The 21,348-nt window shown below is 42.5% G+C and overlaps 1 protein-coding gene, 1 long non-coding RNA gene and 1 pseudogene across 4 annotated transcripts; 2 read left to right on the forward strand and 1 right to left on the reverse strand.

The window, feature by feature from the left end:
- Nucleotides 1-1,188: 1,188 nt before the first annotated feature.
- On the reverse strand, nt 1,189-13,892 carry LOC122229882. The gene is made up of 5 exons (XR_006207168.1): nt 13,848-13,892; nt 12,092-12,173; nt 9,393-9,626; nt 1,600-1,690; nt 1,189-1,264 (listed from the first exon to the last, which is right to left on the reverse strand). It is a non-coding gene; the product is annotated as an uncharacterized LOC122229882 (long non-coding RNA).
- Nucleotides 9,879-17,592, forward strand: TM4SF1 (transmembrane 4 L six family member 1). 3 transcript variants are annotated; one of them, XM_042955419.1, is made up of 6 exons: nt 9,885-10,170; nt 11,601-11,690; nt 11,779-11,924; nt 14,659-14,839; nt 16,742-16,800; nt 17,391-17,592. In XM_042955419.1, exons 1-5 carry the CDS (start codon nt 9,994-9,996, stop codon nt 16,754-16,756), a joined length of 609 nt encoding a protein of 202 aa, XP_042811353.1. In that variant the 5' UTR covers nt 9,885-9,993; the 3' UTR covers nt 16,757-16,800; nt 17,391-17,592. The 3 variants fall into 3 exon arrangements, with proteins under 3 accessions (XP_042811354.1, XP_042811353.1, XP_042811352.1); XM_042955420.1 differs by having other exon boundaries at nt 9,879-10,170; nt 14,659-14,856; nt 16,742-17,592; XM_042955418.1 differs by having other exon boundaries at nt 16,742-17,592.
- A 1,023-nt stretch (nt 17,593-18,615) lies between these two features.
- Nucleotides 18,616-20,840, forward strand: LOC122229879 (annotated as a pseudogene).
- Nucleotides 20,841-21,348: the final 508 nt, after the last annotated feature.

Raw genomic sequence — 21,348 nt, forward strand, 5'->3', positions numbered from 1 at the left:
AGGGACAAGGAATTTTAAGCAGGCTCCATGAGCTAGATCTCACCACCGGGAGATGACGACCCCAGCCGAAGTCAAGAGTCAGACGCTTAACTGACTGATCCACCCAGGCACCTCTCCCACCTCCAACAATAATGTTGTTGTTTTTTTTTTATGTTTTATTTAGTTTTGAGAGAGAGACAGACAGACAGACAGAGCACGTACAGGGAGAGGGCAGAGAGAGAGAGGGAGACACAGAATCTGAAGCAGGGCTCAAACTCAGGAACCATGATATCATGACCTGAGCCGAAGTTGGACGCTTAGCCTACTGAGCCACCCAGGTGCCCAATAATAAGTTTTAAATTATCTTTCATATATTGTGAGCAGTGAAAGGACATGCCTATGTAATGTCACATACATGATTTTAGGGAAAAAATGCTTTCCACTTGTCTATGTTCATGTTCTTTTTTCTAATTATAAAAAAAGTCGAAAGAAACACACAAGCCTGGTGCCAACGTAGATGTGATGCTGTATCTGGGCTTCTGATTCCTAAAAGTATCAAGTCATGGCAGAACACACCGGGAACCCCGGAAAGGCGGTCAGGAAGGTGGGGGAGGAGGGCGGTCTAGAAGGAGCAGGCCCTACAGTCATTCTCCCCAGTGTTGTCTTGAGGGGGCGTGAGAGCTGCCAGAACCTGCATGTGCAAAAAGAGATGCAAGGCAAAGCAGGGATTCCACATCCCCAGCTTGCTTTTAATAGCATTCCCTGCACAACTGGCATTTCTATCCCCGATTCCTGATTCAATGACTCATAGGGAGAGCCACTCTAAAGGATCTCACCAGAGAAGCTTATTTGGTTCCTACTGGGCAGGAATTAATGCATTACAGGTATTCTAGATAATTTTTAGGCTTCAAGTTGGTGTTTCAGTCCCTTTGCAATTCTTGCTCAAGTCTTTTCCTCATCTTGTAAATCTGAAAAAGTAACTTCCAAACCACTTTTTTGAAAACCCATGACTCTGCAGAATCTTTTAGTCATTTGAAATGGGGCAGACTAATTATTTAACATAAAAATGGAATGGATTTCACATCAGCATTCCCATAGTAGGCTACTACTGTGTTTTTGTAACCTAACACAATGAAAGGCGTTGTCACTGGATGATTCAGCTAGTTAGAATCTCAGCTCCCTTTCTGGGGAGGAAATTTGAGGCATGGTGTTTATATTAGGTGCTAGGGTAGTGCTTACCCGGACAGTAATGCTTCAATTCTCCTCCATCAATGCCAGGCAGAGACTATGAACGAGGAGATAGGAAGTTAGGTCAACCAGCCACCTTGGCCAGAAGCAAGCAAGCATTGTTGCCAACCCAAATCTGTCATGTTTCCTTGGTGTCTGTCTGTCCCTCTCACACACACAACACATGCACACACACACGGAGTCTCAATTGCTCCATTGCTGTAATGCCCTTCTCAGTAAAATTTCCTAGGGCAAAATCAACAGTTACCTGAGTTCTCAGCTCATTCAGTATCAGTGGGAAGCGTGCCATGTTGGACTTTGACTGACAGTCACAAAAAACCAGTTTGACTGAGAGTGGCAAGGCCACGAGGTCTGAGTGGAGTATTAACTCACCAACTTGGAATGGTTCCTTGGAGAACGCTCACATTGCCTCTTATTTATGCTTCAGCCTGAGTCTCCAAGAGTGTCGAAGTCATAGAAACGACTAAACAAATGTACAGCAGGAAGATTTGTTATTCAGAACTCAACCACACACACACACACACACACACACATAAAAGCTCCTCTGTCACCAGGGATCCCTGGAAAGTGGTATCTAAAAATCTGCTCTGAGACTGCCTTCACTTCTCATCTTTGTGTGATCTTTGACTCCCAACTGACAGAAGCCCCATGGAACCAAGTTTTAATTGGCATGAGAGCAAGAGGGGGAGAGTTTCACCCCCACTTTTCTGAAAAAAGGCAAGCATATTTTTTATCTAAGGTCCAAGGCCAGGTGGGGAAATCCTTTTCCACATTAGACTGGAGTAAAGAAAATGAAAATAAGCTTTATTGTTTCTTTTCTGTACTAAGTGTAGGAAAAAAATTACTCTTTTTTTTTGTTTTTACTTTTAATTGTGCTCATATCTTAATTGTTGACAGTTCTATTTTGCTACAGTAAAACCAAGTTTATTGAATACCACCATAGCCTTAGTACTGTGCCCACCAGAGTTCTGGTAATTTCACTCACATTGGTGTAAAGTCTTCCTATTTGAAAAACATCGGATTGATTTTTAGAAAAAATTAAAAAAATCAAAAAAAATTTTTTTAAATCTTTATTTTTGAGAGAGAGAGAGAGAGAGAGAGAGACAGAATGCAGGCAGGAGAGGAACAGAGAGAGGAGGAGACGCAGAATCCAAAGCAGGCTCCAGGCTCTGAGCTGTCAGCACAGAACCCAATGCGGGGCTCACACTCATTCAGTGAGATCATGACCTGAGCCAAAGTTGGAGGCTTAACTGACTGAGCCACCCAGGTGCCCCCAGATTGATTTTAAAATCATTTATCTAATTAAAGTAGAGCCCAAATGATTAGTGTCTTGGAATTGTGTGATTCAGAAATATCAAATAAAAAATCCTGTAAGTCATTTTTCATGGGTGACAGTATTGGGAAGTAGTATAAATAAGCCAGATGTGTGAAGGAAGAATATGAGTGTCTGAGTCAGAGAGATCTGAGTAGGAATCCAGAGCATGTCACCCGCCAGCCTTGTGACTTTAGCCTACGTACTTAACCCATCTGAGTCTCCCTTTCTTAACCTGGAAATGGTTCCACACAGGAGAGCTGCAAAGTTCAGTTACAACATGGGAGAAACTGACACGTCTGTATTCTGCATACTATTTAATTGTCCTCTCTTCCTTCCCCTAAATGTACAGAAGCTGGATAACAGGTTTTTTTTGTTTGTTTGTTTGTTTTTGTTTTTGCTATTCTCCCCAAAGGCAGCTGGGATCTGGGGAAGCAAAAGAATCACAGAGAACCACCTGGTTGACCAGGTTCAAAATACACAAGCAGAGGAATGAGTTTCCATGTTTAGGGTTTGTTTTTGTTTTGATTTAATCTGTGGCTTTGCTTCTGAACTGAAATTAATCTCTCTAGACCTCAGTGGTTTCATTTATAAAATTAGGAAGTCAGACCATCTACCTCAGTGGATTTCAACTTTGGCTGTGCAAATAGAATCACGTAGAGAGTTTTCTTCAAATGAGATTCCTGTCCCCACCCTTAGAGATTCCCTGTTTCCTTAGGGCTGAATCAGCGTGTGTGGTTTTAGAAACCCACAGGCCACTCTCCATTGAGACTCAGGTGATCTTTGAGGCCTTCCACCATTTCACGTGTCTGACTCTTATAAAACCCAAGGAAAAGATACTCAAACTAGAAAGCAGGTATTCATGTGCTGATTGTCACAGGCATGTTCTGGAAGTCCTCAGCTCCCCTATCCCTCAAGGGAGCAAGCCAGCCCTTTGGAGCAGCCAGACCCACATCTTGAGCTTCAGACCATGGGGCAGGCATCCCAGGAGCTACCTTGTCTGAACATGACAATGAGACCTAGGAGATTCCCTGGCTTGATGAGGGGGTAAATGGCCACTGTGAGATGCTGAACTACAACTACCAGATGGGGATGGGAGCATGGAAGAGAAAGGGCAATGCAGGTTTAATCTTGGGCCAAGAAGCATATTTATTTTATTTTATTATTTTTTTTGAGAGAGTGAGAGTGTGTGTGCATGCCTACATGTGCAAGTGGGGAGGGGCAGAGAGAGAGAGGGAGAGAAAGAATCCCAAGTAGGCCCTGCTGTGTCAGTGCAGAGCTCCATGTGGGGCTCGAACCCATGAACTGTAAGATCGTGATCTGAGTGGAAATCAAAGAGTTGGACGCTTAATGGATTGAGCCACCCAGGCGTCCCAAGAAGCTTATTTTTAACCCAAGAATAAAATTAGCCACAGTCTAAAGTGAGGAGAGAGCCAGGAGATTGTAGCTAAGATGACTTAACACTGCTCCTTCTCTCCACCTTTCTTTTCCTGCAGTTGTATGTCCTGATTATAGTTTCAAATAAAGCACAGCTCCCAGCCTCTCTGCCTGGTTCTATGCTCATGTTTCCTTTAGAATGCCTGTTCCTGCATCTACATGGGTACAGAGATGGCTCCCAGCAGCCATGTTTATTCAGTCCCCACGTATGTGAGCGCATCCTTGTCCAGTGTAACTCCCTTCCTTCAGAATCTGAGGTTGATGAGTCTCTTGAACAGAGAAAAATGTAAACTTGGTAACTGTCAGTAGCCATATTCTCTTGTGTGGACTGTGAAAGAGACAAATGAGTCTGCATTAAGAAGAATGAAGTTACAGACAGAAGAGTCAAAAAGAGGCCAAGATGGAAAGTAAAGACATTCTGGATTTCCTATGGAGTTTGGTTCCCCTTGTCCATCTGCATTCTTACTTTTTAGTTCATAATTAATGTCCCTTTGGTTAGGGCAGCTAGAACTGGCTTCTGCTACTTATATAGTTGACCCTTGAACAGCCATGGGTTTTAACTCCATGGATTCACTTATACTTGAATTTTCTTTTGATAAATATAGTACAATATTGTAAATGTATTTTCTCTTCCTTACGATTTTCTTAATAACATTTTCTTCCTCCAAGCTTACTTTATTATAAGAATACAGCATATAATACATATAACACAAAATATGTATTAATTGAGTATTTATGTTATCAGTAAGCTAGTGCTCAACAGTGGCTATTAGTATTTTAGAGAGTCAAAAGTTATATGTGAATTTTCAATTGTATGGGGTGTCAGCACCCCAAGCCCTGTGTTGTCCAAGAGCCAGCTATAATTAAAAAAAAAAGCTCTAACAGGTATGGTTACTATGTATGGATCATTATATTTTTCATGTCCAAATGAGTGAGAAACTAGCGTTTTCCCAATAAGGAAGGGCAAAGCACATTTGGAAAAAAGCAACCAGGAGGCAGGAGGTCTGGGTTTAAATCTTCCTCTTAGAATCCCACAACCATATAGAATCATAGACTATTGACATTAGTTCTTAAAGGAAACTGATTTCCACTGCCCACTAGCTGGATGATACTGGGAAGAGTTTTTAACACTTGTGAACTTAACTATAAAGTGGCCATAAAGATTCTGTAAAGGGGTGAGAGCTGAACCATTCACTCTACTGAGGCTTCTTCCAACATTTAAACCTACGATATTATCAAAAGGAGTTTCCCCTGGAATTATTCTTGAAGCCACATTCTGCACATCAAATGGTTAGGAGAGCTAACCATAAGGAGCCATACCAGCTGCTCTTATAAATGACAGGTAAAGCTGAACATTTAAAAATGTAAGTGTAATAAGTGCCTGTTGTGCCCAGCTTTCCATAAGACATTTTGGCTTTGCTTAAAAGCAAATAACCTTAGACCTGAACATATTCAGCTCCCCTATTTATTTGAACAAAATGTAGCAAGCACTTATTGAGAGCTAGGGAAATGCCTGCGACTGTGCCTGCTGTTGTATCCTCAAAGGAAAGATAACCTGCTCTCTGGGACCTCTGCAGAGCCGGGGAGGCTGATGAGAGTGCACACTAGTACATCGTGATCTGATTGGTGCCGAATGGGGGAATGGGGGTGTGTCCAAGGACTATGTGGGAGTGACCAGCAGGTCTAGGAGGTAGGCAGGGGTGTGGTAGAAAGTGTCATGGAAAAAGTGATGAGTTCAGCCAAGGGAACAAAGCTGGGTGGGGTGGGCTACAATAAGAAGGAAGATCAGGGCCTTTCTGGCAGTGGGGCAGCACACCCAAAACACGGGGTTGACAACCACTGTCCAGAGCTCAGAGGCCTGCAGTCCTAGGATGAAGTAAAGAACACTCTTTTCAAAGGTGTTCGTGCATTGGGGCTAATTGCAGAGAGAATGATGGAGATAGAAGTGACCTTTTCTTTTAACGTTTATTTATTTATTTTGAGAGAGAAAGCATGAGCCGGGGAGGGGCTTAGAGAGAGGGAGAGAGAATCCCAAGCAGTCTCTGCGCTGGAAGAGCAGGGCCCGATGTGGGGCTCGAACTCACAAACTGTGAGATAATGACCTGAGCTGAAATCAAGAGTTGGTTGCCTAACCAACTGAGCCACCCAAGCACCCCAAAAGTGAACTTTTAATATAACTGTGGGAGCTCCAGTGTCTAAAAATTAGTCACAAATGATAATAAAGGGATCCAGTACATAATGGAGTAATGGAATCCTAGAGAAGTAGATATATCATAAAGGGAGTAGAGACATCTTGCCTGGGACAGGGGGCTGATGAAAATAGCAATAACAAGTAACATTTATTGAGTTATTACTAAATGCCAGGTGCTTCATGCTTTGCAAACATTGACTCACTTTATACATCACAACTCTGTGATGTAGGTTCTATTATTATCCTGTCTCAGGAGGCCGTCTCCCTCCCTCGTCTATTCCCCTTTCCTGCACTTATCACCACCTAATGAACAAGGTATTATATTTATTTAATATGATTTTGTATGTGTATTTTAATATGATTTTCTGATAGAACAGACTCTCCTTAGGGCAGAGATATTTGTTTCCTGCTGTATACCCAAAACTTGAGTAGGAGCTCAATAAATATTGGTGAACAAAGAATGATAGAAACTGAGGTACAGAATGGTTAATGCCACCTCAGTCAGTTAAGCTTCTGACTTTGGCTTAGGTCATGATCTCGTGGTTTGTGAGTTCGAGCCCCACGTTGGGCTCTGTGCTGACAGCTCGGAGCCTGGAGCCTGCTTCAGATTCTCTCTCTCTCTCTCTCTCTCTCTCTCTCTCTCTCTCTCTCTGTGCCCCTACCCTGCTCATATTGTCTCTGTCTCTCTCTCTCAAAAATAAATAAACATTAAAAAAAATTTTTTTAAAAGACATTGATTCACGTATTTATTCAATTTTTCAGCAAATATTTACTGAGTACCTACCACACACCAGGCATTGTTCCAAGCCCTGGGAAATAATGGCGGGTGAGGCAGAAAGTGTTCTGCACAGACAATAGAAAAGGAAACTAGTGAATACATAGGTTAACTTCAGGGATGATAAATTCTTGGATGCTAACAGAGCAGCATGATGTGATGAAAAGTAACTGGGGGAGGGTGCATAATGTCATTAGATGGGGTCTTTGGAGAGGGCCTCTTTGAGGGGATGTGTAAGCAGAATCCTTCAGCAGGAAGCTCCAGAAGGCAATGCTTAGAGCAAGGAGGACAGGGAGGCCCGGGAGGGTGGTGGGGAGGGCCCGGGGTGGGATTTGGAAAGTGGGATGAAACCCAGAACATGCCCATGGAGATGGCAGCTCTGTATAGGAAACTGAGAGTTCACAGCCAGGAGAAAAAAGCCAGGGTCATCTGTGGGACAGAGTCTGGCTAGGACCAGAACCAAGTAGTTAAACAATTGTCCACAAAAGCATATCTGATATTAAACGAGGAGCCCAAACCAGAAAAGACCCTGATTTAGGTTCCCAGATGAGGGGCAGAAGCAGAGGGTACCATGCAGAATGACAAGAGTGTGGGCAAGGTGGACAGACTCCATATTACAAGTGAAGCCTGAAAGTGGCCTACATCGAGTGGCACTTTGTCCCCCCACCACTCCTGCATATGGTGTATGTCTGTCTAGAGCTGTGGAGCCAGTGGAGGTGACAGTGGCCTCAGGGAACATGTAATACAAACGGTATTTACCCGGCCTGTGGACCAGTGATCCCCAACCTGAGCTAACATAAGACTCATTTGGAGTACTTGTAAAAACTTCAGATGACTGGGCCTCATCCCTAGAAATTCCTATTTATTCTGTTGAGGGTGGACCAGGTATCTGCATCTGTGATGCAAATGGTCTCCAGACAGGATTCATCCGGAGAAATGTGGAAGAGAATCCACTAATGGGCTTCAGGGAGTCCATGAAACCCTGAAAGTGAGTGAAAAATGTGTGTGCTTGCATACATGCACATTCTCTGGGCAGGGAGAGAATCCATACCATCACAAGCGTCTCAAAACTTAAGACCCACTGATCCAATCCTGTCCCACACTTTAGAGAGGAGGAACCAGAGTCCCAGGAATGTGATGACTTCCCTGATCCACAAAACTGGAAAACAGCAGAGGTAGGCTGTCACTCCAGACTTTTTGCATGACCCTCACTCTCTTCTCCACACTCTGTTGATCGTAGGGGTGGGGGAGAAGGGGAAAGGTGATTAAGCACTCAGGAGCAAAGTCGTCAAACGATTGCTCACCCTCATTTTGGCCCCAGGTGGGATGGATCGGCAGAGAGGAGGTTTGCAATGATGATGCCTTAACAAAGGGCCCAGGCGTTCACCTGTATGCCACCCCAGGCCTTGCTATCTGTGGCATCTCCTCTCCATTAGGACCTAAAGCCAGGGACAGAGGGTGCATGTGCCCGGTTGTTGGATGCATGGTGGAAACAGAGCAACGTTCTTGTGAAGATCTGCCCACCTATGCCCGAGCAGCTGGGCAGTTCCAGGCTTCTCCACCTACAGTCAGTTTTCCATCCCTCTACTTCCTCAGGCCAGTCTGGATCATGGCCCCACCTTTGTGAGTATGTTCCTCCCAGTCCAGATTCTATGTGACTAACCCCAGCTCGCCTCCTCAAATTTGGTATGCATCCTGCCCTCCAGTGTTGGCCTAAATCCTTCAGACTCCAGTCTCAGCCTGAGCTGCTGGATTCGACAGCCTTGCTCACCTTCCTCTTCTGAACCAACAGTACCCCATCTTGGACTTCTGCCTCTTTTCTGCACTCACTATTCTGTCCTGGGCACACGTCCCCTCCAGTCCTGGCCCCACCTGGCCATCCCGTCCTTCCCCAGCCTACCTGGCTTGCACAAGCTGCTCTTCAAGGGCTAAACTTACTCACAGTCCGACCCCTCCTTCTGTAAGATAGAAGTAATACCCTTTCCCTGCCTTCACATGTAAGCCTGCAACAGCTGGTTCAGGAGCTGGCTGGGTAGACCACAGGTAGACCCGGGCCCTGATCAACAACCCTGGCTCTCCCGCTCATTCCGCATTCTCTCCGTCCTGTTTCCCTGCTCTGCTTGCCAAGTCCCTTTCTCTTCTGTCTCTTTCTTCTTCCTTCTCGTCTTTTTCTTTCTATCCTTCTCCCGTGCTTTAGGCCTCCCTTGGCCTTTCCTGGCATTGCTTTGCCTGAGAGTAATACTCAGGAATAGACAGGTGCCGGAGCCCTTTGTGTTGACTAACGCCACCTTTGTTTTGGTACCAGATTTGTTTTGGAGGCAGATATCCAGGAAAGCTGGACGGTCGGATCGGTCCTACAGAGCAAGCAGTAGGCAGAGGAAAGAAGCCTGGTTGGTAATTTTCCCAACAGCCACCTCAAATCTGTGGGTGATGGCTTTTAGACACCTTACCTTTAACAGACAAGGAGACAACCTCAGAGCTCAGGAGACTTGCCCCAGGTCTGGAATTAAGTCAGTGCAGCAGGGGAAGTGAACACACAGCCCTCAGACTGGAAGCTGTCCAAACAGCTGCATGGAGCAGGATCACAGCTCGCTGCCTTTCACAGCCTCAACCGGCACGGTCACACTACGGACACTTGACAGTTACTGGAAAGTTGTATTACGCGTTCCTGTCAATTCTTCATCCTGTGAAGGAGTAGCACTGTGAATTTCTCGGTGAAGATTAATCATTTTCTTTCTTGCTTAAGACTGAGGCTGTTTCCCACATCCCTACCCTGGTTTCGCTTGTCTCAAGGATTTCATTGCAAGGGCGGGACATTCCCCTACCTCCCCCCACCCCAACCAGAGCCTGCAATCAGGACCAATGAAAGCCAAGTACCTCACCGCCTCCCCCTCCCCCAACCCGGTGACTAAGAACTGAGTATTTAAGAGGTTGCAGGAATGGGCTGAGAACTGCTTTTGCTTTCTCCACAGACAGGCATACTCTCTTCTGACTTGGCCATCACTGAGCTGCAGAGTGAAGAGGGAAATCCTCGCAGCCTCTGCCACCACCATGTGTTATGGAAAATGTGCACGGTGCATCGGACATTCTCTGGTGTGGCTGGCCATCCTGTGCATTGTAGCTAATATTTTGCTTTACTTTCCAAATGGGGAAACAAAATATGCCTCCGAAAACCATCTCAGCCGCTTCGTGTGGTTCTTTTCTGGCATCGTAGGAGGGGGCTTGCTGGTAAGTTGTTCAGAATTATTACAAGCTTAAAAAAGTCTCTTCTGTTAAAGAGGTGTTTTCATGGAAAGTTTTCTACAATGCCTATTTCCAAAGCCAGTTATTTTTGTTCATCTTCTTTTGAAAGCAGATTGCACAAAAGTTGAGCTACGTCTAGTGTATTAATTTTATCAGACGTTTTACAAAGTCCTCTTTCAACCAACAACGAACTTCCTTTTTGCTAAGCTCTCTCACTTTACAGCTAGAAAACAGATATTAGCTTTTCAATCAGATCTGAGAGTGTCTAGAGTTTCTAGAACTGAAGTGGGTAGGCATTTAACATTTGCCCTAGGGAGCTGGGAGGGCGTCACTGGTTCTCTGTCTAAATCAACAGTTTCGGATCCAAATTATCTGCTGTTTATTCTCAGACATGTGTGACAGGAAAAATTATCAGTTATGAGTGTATTGCTACTTAAAAAGAAGGATAAATTTTCTCCTTTATGTAATCCTGGGTGTGGTGTCTAGGAAAAATCCTCCCGTTAGCAGCAGATCAGGATCTGAAGCTAACAGCGGAATGTGTTGTTTTTTCCAAGGTTTGTTTTTAATTGAAGTGAGAGGAATTTGCCTGCCAACCTGGGAGCTGGAAGTATTAGCTTCAACCACAGCACGGAAAGAATGTGGACAAACTCGAGCTTGCCACTTTAAATGCTGGGATTGAGAAGTTTAAAAAGACATTTTGTGGAATTGCTCATACCACACAGAATATTTTTCTTAGTCAAGAAAAGACCTGAAAACATTTAAATTTAATGCACTAATTATGGTATGGCAAATCGGTTTTGAATTTAAGTATCGCTGCCATGTTAACAATGGTTTGTCCTTAATATAACGTCACCCTTGTTTAGGCTTCTTTTGATCAAACTCAGAGTATTTCATACTTACTTTATTTAAGGAGCTTTATTGTGAAGCAACAACCATACAATCGCGTCATCAAAGAAATGGTTTTTATATATTATATGCTGCTTTCATCTCTCCCACTTACAAAAACGTTTCAATTATTATATTAAAGACTTGTATCATCTATGTGTACAAGGGGGGAAAAAACGAATTAAAGGCAGGGTGTAACAGAAACAGAGTTTGCCTCTGGGACTACATTAGGGAACTCTTGTGGAAGAAACATATTTATGGGTTATTGTTCTATCCCTCCCATACGACACCCTCACCCTAAAGAATGCTTTGGCACATTACATGAAAACAAGCAGATATTTCATTTAGAGGTGTTGTTTTTTTCCCCCTCATAGTTTTACATTCTTTGTGATACTGGGCCGACCTAACCCAAAGCCATTCCACATTGTCAGAAAGCAAGGTATTTTACCAAAAGATGCTTAGCCTGACCCTTATGACAGGCTTTAATGTGGGGAAAGATGATGATTTTAATTTGATTGTTTTCTAACCAGATGTTCCTGCCGGCATTCGTATTCATTGGGTTGGAGCAGGACGACTGTTGTGGCTGCTGTGGCCACGAAAACTGTGGCAAGAGATGCGCGGTAGGTGCTCCAGCTCGGGTGGTGAAAGGGGTCCCTGGGAGGCAGGTGCGACGCTCCGGCTCACTTCTGCCGTCTCTCCTTTCCCTAGATGCTTTCTTCCGTCCTGGCGGCCCTCATTGGGATTGCAGGATCTGGCTACTGCGTCATCGTGGCAGCCCTGGGCTTGGCCGAAGGGCCAGTATGTCGTGATTCTCTTGGCCAGTGGAACTACACCTTTGCCAACACCGACGGACAGTAAGTCATTGTTCCCTGTCCGACCACACATTCTTGTCCACCGCATGGTATAGGGGCAATCCCATCGAGTTAGAAAGGCATCAATTATCCATGTATCCGTGCACTCAGCCAGGCGGTGACTCAGGCACCAGGCAGTGGTGTCAGAGGGTGGATGCCCAGTCTCTGACCTGGAGAAGCTCTAAGTGCTTTTAAATGGATTCGCTGATTCAGCCCTCATGATACTCTAGGAGTTGACCTCCACTCTTGCTCCTGTTTTACAGATGAGGAAAAAGAGGCACAGAGAGCTGAAGTAATTTATCCAAAGGCACATTCCTAGGACATGACAGCCAGGCAGCCTGGCTGTAGGGTTCGTGCTTATGTAGTGTGTGCACTATACCAAAACAATTGGCTGGTTTTACTATTTTATAAGAAAATATTGTGGAATCCTTATGGATGGAAAGCATCTGAATTTAACCAACTCCCCGATTGATCATACTATCCTCATACACACACTCACAATATAACATAATCGCTATGTACAACAAACCTTCAGGCGGGGCACCTGGGTGGCTCAGTGCATTAATTGTCCACCTACAACTCAGGTCATGATCTCACTGTTGGTGAGTTCGAGTCCCGCCTCAGGCTCTGTGCTGGCAGCTGGGGGCCTGGAGCCTGCTTCAGATTCTTTGTCTCCCTTTCTCTCTGCCCCTCCCCTGCTTGGACTCTGTTTCTCTTTCTCTCTCTCTCTCAAAAATAAATAAACATTAAAAAAATTTTTTTAAATAATAAAAATTAAAAGAAAAGTAAAGTGATCAGGCTACATAAGACAGTCTTATACATGATCTTAGCGTCAGGATAATTTAAGCTCCATTGTTTTATGTCGGTACTTATTTCTTATCTATTACTGAGAAAAGAACAGAAATAGCTCATAGAAACCGATGTACATGACAGCAAATGAATGACATCCTTCGTTGAATTTTGAAAGGCTTCGTTATGAGATTCATGAGTGGAAATAATATGAATAATGAATTTCAATTGCCCTTACCCTATCGAGACTGTCCCCCATGAATTGTATAGCATACAGTGAGTTTGTAAAATCGTGAACATGGAATTATGTGGACCTGGATTTTATCCCAGCTCTGCACTTCTCCCTCAGCAACCAGGAAACAGTGAACTGAGCTCTGTGTTTCTCAGTTACTTTGTAAAATAAAACCAATGGCAGTTGTCATAGGATAAATGAGATAATAAATGTAAAGTATTTATCACACAAGCTGACACACTCTGAGGCTGACCTCTGTTGGCTGTTAATATTATCTGCTAACTGACAATGAATACAACCCAATAGTAGCCTCTGAACAAATGTTAGCTTTACGGGGGTTTGAAATTTGGGTGGCCGATATAGTTATGGATCGTGATTCAACTTTGTTCAGAACATACTGAATGTGTGAGTGGAAATTGGCTATATATGCACAGACATTCAAGCTACTGCACAAACCCACCTCCAAAAAAGATCATGATTGGTGAAGCTGGAATGCAAGGAGAAGTGAGAATATCACTCAGCATTTTACAGCTGTTTGATTGTATGCCCCTCCCACCAGCCACCCCAGCTTCTGTAAGAAGCCTTCTGCTTCTATATCATTCCTCACTTCAACCTGTCCAGGGATTTCAATATGAGGAATAACTAAAGGTCACAAGCCAGTGATTAATTGCTCAATAGCCAGATGGGGACAAAGGAATTTTTTACATTGTGTCCTAAAATTACAACTTCCCCCCACCTCCTGATATGCAGAAAGATGGGGTCATAAGGACAGAATTCTTTTTTTTTTAATCAACACATTGAGTTTCTGATTGGCTCAACGAACCATTCAAAGTTAGGTCTCTAATTCTAAGCCCCTTTGTTCTGCTGTGGTAGGAAGAAGTGATAAGAAAAGATTTATACCAGACCTCTTTGTGGGATTAAGTCAGTTGTAGGTTTTCCCACGATTGAATCCTATTTCATTAAGAATCCAAATGCTTTATGATGTAGCAAAGGCTGAAATTCTAAAAGAGCAATCGGAGATAGAATTTTTCAGACTGTAAGAATATCCAGGTACTTAGAAAGTCTCCTAAGTTGTATATATACGTGTATATGACTTCTGTGTGTGTGTGTGTGTGTGTGTGTGTGTGTGTATAGTCAAATGTGACTTCAGTGTGGTTTGCTAACATTTCACAAAGTGACCTCAGATTATTTATCATTCAATTACTTTTAAAATGTGTTCAGTACCTACTATGTACTAGATACTGATCTAGGGTCTATTTATACAATGATGAAAGGTCTGGTTCCGGACTTCATGGAGCTCAGACTTGTGGAATAGTTACATAAGCAGGTACTCTCCTGGCCTAGGGGAGATGCCCTTCCTCACACTTGGTCTTCCTGATCAGTGTACTGGTTACATTGAGATTGCATATTGTCTCCTCCCTTAGATGCTATGCTCTTCCAAGGCAGAACCCATGCCATGTTCACCATTATATCCCCGGCCCTGGCTTGAGGTCTAACTCACAATGAGTGCTCAATAATCTTTGTTGAATTTTATGTTTATCATTGCAGCAAGATCTGAATTTGTCACTTTGTGAAATGACAGACTAGAAAAATTTGACACAGGTCATTGAATTAGTTTCTTTTTTTCTGAACAAAAAAGCACCACACAGAAAGTAGCTTATGAGACATCCCCTTAGATGTGGTCATATATCAGAAGTTTCTTCTTTTCATCCACAGGTACCTTCTGGATACCTCCACATGGTCCCAGTGCACGGAACCCAAGCATATTGTAGAATGGAACGTCTCTCTGTTTTCCATCCTCTTGGCCCTGGGTGGAATTGAATTCATCTTATGTCTCCTTCAAGTAATAAATGGTGTGATGGGAGGCATATGTGGCTATTGCTGCTCTCGCCAACAGGTAAGAGCTGTGAAAATGTCACAGCCCGGCCCTGGGGTATTCAATTACTGTAACACACTGTTATTTTCATCATAAAGAAAAAAAAGGCAAAATCAGATTCTGCTCCAACTACCAACGTTTGTTCCTACATCATCTTTGTGGCAAAGCATTTACAGCATTCAATTTTGCTTTCAGTAATAAGCTTCCTGAATATCATAGTTGCTGGGTTATCTTTTTTTTTTTTTTTTTTTTTATAGTTGGCTCTGTGTATATAGGAAAATGCTGCCCGTACCCAAAGTTTCCTTTCAAGAGCAAACTCACTGCCCCTTTCACTACCCCTGCTCTGGCCAAAGAGACACAATTTTGCTTGCTCTCATGTTCCCAACTAGTATATGCAAATAGTGGTCAATGTTCATTGCACCAGGCACGGAGCTAAACTCACATTTCAGAAGAGACTATGAGTCAGACATTAAGCAGTATGTCTAAGATCACCTAGGCAGGAAGTAACAGGCTTCAAACCGTAGGTCATTTTATGCGAGCTCCTGCTCTCAACCTGTCTGCAACACTTGCTGTTCTGTTGGATTTTCTACAATGCCTTCTAATAAGGAGTCACAAAAATACCCAAACAGCTAAGCACAGAGAATCACTAATAACCTTTGAATAGCAGCTCATGAAAAAAGCCTTTCATGGTGAAAGAAAACCAGGAAGCACTTGTTTCCTGGGGATATGATTTCAGAGAGAAGTATGCATTTGTTAGTAGTGGGGAAAGTTCTTGTTTCTATATCCTCCTAAAAAAAAAAAAAAACACATAGTAATGAATTGATGGAAGTCCAGCTTTGGTTCAATTTTGGGAGGTTAGTTTTATGTCTTATTCTGTAAAACAGGATTAGGTAAACAGAAACTTATTTAATTTATATTTTCCTAATCATTTACTCCTTTGGTTCAAGGTCTCTTAACTGTCTTTTAAAATAAGACAAAATCTAATTAAAACTGAAAGCATGTGGCTACCATGAAAAACCTTGCTATGAATAAAAGGAAACTTTCTAATTTTTGAGGGGACGTTAAAAGAAAAATCTAGTTTTCCTTATCAGGCAAGTACAGCAAGATTAATAATTTCCTTGGGAGCCTGCCAAATTTCCAAGAAAACAGCGCAGTGGGAAACCTTCAATATGAAGTTGTTTCCAGGCAATATGGTTGGGGAGAGGCAGAGGAGAGTCCTCTCAGACTTACTCTAATGTGACCTATCTTTAGCCTTGGATTTCATACAAGGCAGAGTTTAAATTAGGTGAGGCCCCTTTGGACATCAGCACTTGTGCATTTTGGGGACAGGCATAATATGTCAATGACCAAAATTGCTCTAGTGATTTGCCAGAGTGACCCTCTTCTCTGAGCGGGGGTGGGGAGCAAGTAGTCCCACGGGGTTTCCCGTCTGAGTCACCAAAGAGATGGCTTTTTCACAAACACCACAGTGCAGATCTGCTATTTTTGTTTCTAAGACAAAAGACGCTTTCAGAGGGCAAGGTTTTTAGTGTAGATGAGTCAAGTCTGTAACTTGGTAGCACTTAATTGGGAAGGTTACCCATATTGAGCCCACTCCTGTGTGAAACTCCCATGGCATTATCTCTTAAATCCCTAAGATTAAAAGCCTACCCCAAACGCATTCGAAGCCAAGCAAACACCAGTAAGCTGTGGTTTCCATGGCCCTTCCCTGCAGCTTTTCCTAAGAGAGGACAATGGATCTGGTTTGTTTAGGAAACATTTCAGGAACATTGTCCAAGCTCTCAGTGTTGTTGGCCAAAAGCTCTGGGTAGTGGAGATCAGCCCACTTTATGTTTGCTTAAAACAGGAACTTTTAGGACTAACATGGCATCGTTGTTTGTTTAGCCTGATTGTAACGTAATGCATATTTCATTTTCTTTACAGCGATACGACTGCTAAAAGAACCACCCCACAACAGAACCACGATCTTCCTTTATTTCATTGTAATTTATATATTTTACTTGTATTAATTTGTAAAACTTTGTACTAGTGTATCATACTCCGTATATTCTACTTTTATAAATGTGTATAAAAGCTGGCATCTTCATGTGATGTCAGTGTTTGAGCGTAGCAAACTGTTTTTTTAGGAATGAGAAAATCCATGAGGTAATTTACAGACTGAATGACGGTCGGTCCTCAGCATAGCTGAGACAAACTCTGGCCTGAGTGATGTTTTTTAGAAACATTATAAGGATAAGTATCACACTCCAGTTACTATTATCTATGCCTGGGTTTATTAAAGGAAAGATTTCTAATTGCTTTTTTTAAGATTGTGAAGGAGAAAATCCAAAAACTTGAAAAGATGTGTCTTTTTTCACTGTTTATATGGTGTTTCCCATTCATATACCTGCAAATCTCTGGCAAGAGGCCTTTTTGAAGTGTTTCATGTTTCATAAGAGACAGACACTTGCCCAGAGAGGGAGGGCTGGTTGAGAGTGCCCTGAGCTAAAGGAAGGCATCAAAATATGCAATGCTGCCGAGAGTACTGGCAGGTCCTGTTTCTCTAACAGGTAGAACACTTTTTGTCCTTCAGAGACAAGCACCAAGGATCATGTATTGACAAAGAAAAAGGCCTGGATAGTTGGATGAGGAAAAGATGGGAAACGGACTAAAGCAGTTTCATCAGCATCATGGGAAAATGGGGCAGAGGGAGGAAGGGCAGAAGGACCATGGGGAAACACCCCCCAACTTTGATGGTTTAAATAGAACAAAATAAAGTATCCACTACAAGTTTTTTTTTCTTGTTTAGTTTCACTGTCCTTTGTTTAAGGTTCCCCCTTTTGGGGTGCCTGGGTGGCTCGGTCAGTTAAGCGTCCGACTCTTGATTTTGGCTCAGGTTATGATCTCACGGTTGTTGAGTTCGAGCCCTGCATCGGGCTCTGTGCTGATGGTGCATTTGCTTGAGATTCTCTCTCTCCACCCCCCTGCCCCTCCTTTACTCATGTGCATGCTGTGCATGTGTGCTCTCGCCCTTTCTCTCTCAAAATAAATAAATAAGCTTAAAACTTCTCTCCCTATTTTTTTTTTTTTTTAACAGCCTGAGGGGTGTGCAGCCCTTATTGCTTAGGGCTTTGTGTCTTCTGGGTTTTTTATCCCACTTTCTCTCCCTCATCCTCTCCTTCTTCTACGTTTCTCTGTTCTCCGTGCATTGCTGTTGCTGTGCCATTACCTTGGGGTCATTACACCACTTAGGTGCTTTCTACTGGATGCCTGAGGCATCAGGCTCCTGGGGAGGGTAACAGACATTTTCTCCCTTGATATTTTATATCTGTTATACAGAGTTAGGCCCTTTCAAGAGACAGGATTCCCTGATCTATTGGGAATTATCTTCAGAAGTTTTCTGCTTTTCATGTTTATTGGCCTGGGTAATAGATGAGTTAATAAAGGAGCTTCTCGGGCTGTTGGACAGCAGAGTCCCTCCTGTGTGCTGGGTGCCCTACAGTGGCTTCCCCATGGAACGGTTCTAATCTTTTCTGTGCTTCTGTCTCCCTCTGGCAGTCCTATGAAGACTACAGACTTCTTTGAAGAATGCCATTTAAAAGTGCATAAAATAAAGCATGATCTTTAATCGAATTGTGATATTTCATCAAAATGTTTTTGATAAAATATTGTGATATTTTTATCAAAATATTTTTGAAAATTATAATACAGTTTACCTGACAGCCAGCTCCATCACACCAGCCTCTGTAGACAGGAAGGCAGGCAGTGGTCTAGGGGGTGGGTCTAAGAACAACTGTACTTTTGATACAGAAGTAACATATAATTTATATATTGTTTATAATCATATATGTTTTGTATTGTTAATCAAAGCATGATCAGCATTGCTGATACTACTGTGAATTGTTTCATGTAGTCATAACAAAGGAAATACTATATTTTCCTTACAGGTTAGTAAAAACATTGGCATTTTTTTTTCCTCTCTGGAGTTTAACACCCCTTCTCCCAGGTATCTATCCCTGGGTCTCTTGGGAATTCTTGGGCACCAGATTAAGAGCCCCTGAAAGAGAAAATCCAAACAAGAGGCATAATGATCAGGTATAAGCACCTCTTTTTCTTAAAGTTTATCCTCAAGGCAACAACAATAATAATGATTAATCATGATAGTAACAATAGCAACCATTTATTGAGTTCCTTCGATGGGTCAGTTACTATACTTAGTTTCTACACATATTATTTCACTGAAATCTCTCAGCATTCCTAGGAAGTGTTGCTTGTCTCCACTGTACAAAGTCAAAGCTCAGAGAAGTTAAGTAATATGCCCAAGGCATATTATGATATGACTTCGGGTCAATCTAACATGAAAACCCATGCTTTGCTGGTTTCTGTCCTTGGCCCCCTCTTCCTCTTCTGCTACCCCTGCCCAGGTGCTGGGGTCTTGTCTCCTCCAACACTGACTCAGCCTCTCCACTCACCCAAAGGGGACTTTGACAGGTCCCTGTGACCCTCAGTCATCCCACCCCAGAGCTGAAGTTTGAGTGACTCAAAGTTTTCCCTAGTTTGTAAATTCTTTAATAGTAGACATTGCCATTTTCCAGAGGAAATAGCAAAATAAATCACCTTCTACCCTAGTTTATTTATATTTATAGCTCACATGGTGGGTCTATAATATTCCAAACCCTTCAATTTGACTGGAAATTCCCTCAGAGATTGTACCAAAACAGCTTATTATATCACCTGGCAACATAAAAGCAATACAATTACTGTAGAATCTGAGTCACCTGAATAGCACACATGGCCCAAAGGTTAGATAGTTCCCTCCGAGTATAAATTTACCATAGTTGCCAAATTTATAAATAACTTGCTAGATATAGGGAATCTCTTGAAGTAAAGTCTGAGGAAATTGATGGAGCATTACCTTCACTACAGTTTGTTTCTTGTACACATGTGAGACCCTTTTGACTATGTTTCCTCTGATGCTTACCTACCATGGGAACAGGTATGGGATTTGGTGCAACTTTTCAGAAAAGCAACAATCTGTAAGGTCTGCATATCCTTTTTAACCCAGTGTATGTGTGTATGTGTCTATCTGTCTATTCTATTTACCTATCTATCATCTGTCTACCTACCATCTACCTCCCTATCTATCTATCATCTATCTATATATCTATAACTTCTAGTAATTTATTTTAGGAGAATCATTAAGGATATTTGATTTCAGCCTTACAGATGCCACCACTCGGAGCCCCCTGAGCCTCCCAGCCACAGTCAACTCCACCGAGTTCTTCAACATTGCTATGGATGGCAAGCTCTTGGGTCAAATCTCCATCGAGCTGTTTGCAGACAAAGTTCCCAAGATAGTAGAAAACTTTCATGCTCTGAGCACTGGGGAGAAAGGATTTGGTTATAAATTTTCCTGCTGTCACAGGATTATTCCAGGATTTATGTGCCAGGTGACTTGACTTCATAATCCATAATGGCAAGTCCATCTGTGGGGAGAAATGTGATGATGAGAATTTCATTCTGGATCACACAGGTCTTGGTATCTTGTCCATGACAAATGCTGGACCCAACACAAACAGTTCTCAATTTTTCATCTGCACTGCCACACCTGAGTGATTGGGTGGTCGGCATGTGGTTTTTGGCAAAGTGAGAGAGAGCATGAATATTTGGAAGTATAGACTGCTTTGGGTCCAGCAATGGCAGCACAGCAAGAAGATCACCAGTGCTGATTGTGGACAAATCTAATAATTTGGCTTGTGTTTTATCTTAACTACCAGCCCATTCCTTCTGTAGCTCAGGAGGGTATCCCTTCACCCCCATCGACTAGAAATATCCTATAATCTTTGTGCTTTCACTGCAGTTCTATGGGTTCCATATTTTCCTTATTCCCCTCTAAGTGTAGCTTGATTGAAAAGTTAAATTTATGATTATGAAATAAAACCTAAACAAATAAACAAAAAGATGTTCAGTTCCAGGGATAATTTTGGGAGTAGTATTTATACCAAGAAAAATAACAAGAGCCTAAATGTCCAACAAGGAACTGGTTTGGTAAAATGTCAGCACAATAAAATTTTATTTATATTTATATTTATTATATATATGCACTAAAAAGTAATTTTGGTTAGATTCTGGGTGATTTTTGTCTTGATTCATTTTGCCTATCTATACCTACTAAAGTTTTTACAATAAACACATATTACATTTGGAAAGAAAGCAAAAATGAGAAAACAAATATTCATTCCTGAAATCATTCAGGGAGTCATCCACAGTCTTTGAAGGAAAATCCCCAAGTATATGAGAAAACCATTGTTCCTTTCGGTGGACAGAGGAGTCATTCTTCAGTGAACTCTGGAGAATAATTGTGCAGGAAATTAGCTGAAGGGCTGGGCCAGGTGAGACAGGCAGTAACCACAGGCTAAAAATACTGTGGGGAGGCTATAATTCCCACTCTGTGTTTGGGAAATGTAAGTACGTGGTGTCTACTTAGTCTAGCTACCAAATAAGATTTTTATAAATATCAGTTACATATCTGTTTTTCCATTCTTAAAAAT

This window comes from Panthera leo, chromosome C2 (assembly GCF_018350215.1).
Source record: "Panthera leo isolate Ple1 chromosome C2, P.leo_Ple1_pat1.1, whole genome shotgun sequence".
Taxonomy (NCBI): domain Eukaryota; kingdom Metazoa; phylum Chordata; class Mammalia; order Carnivora; family Felidae; genus Panthera; species Panthera leo.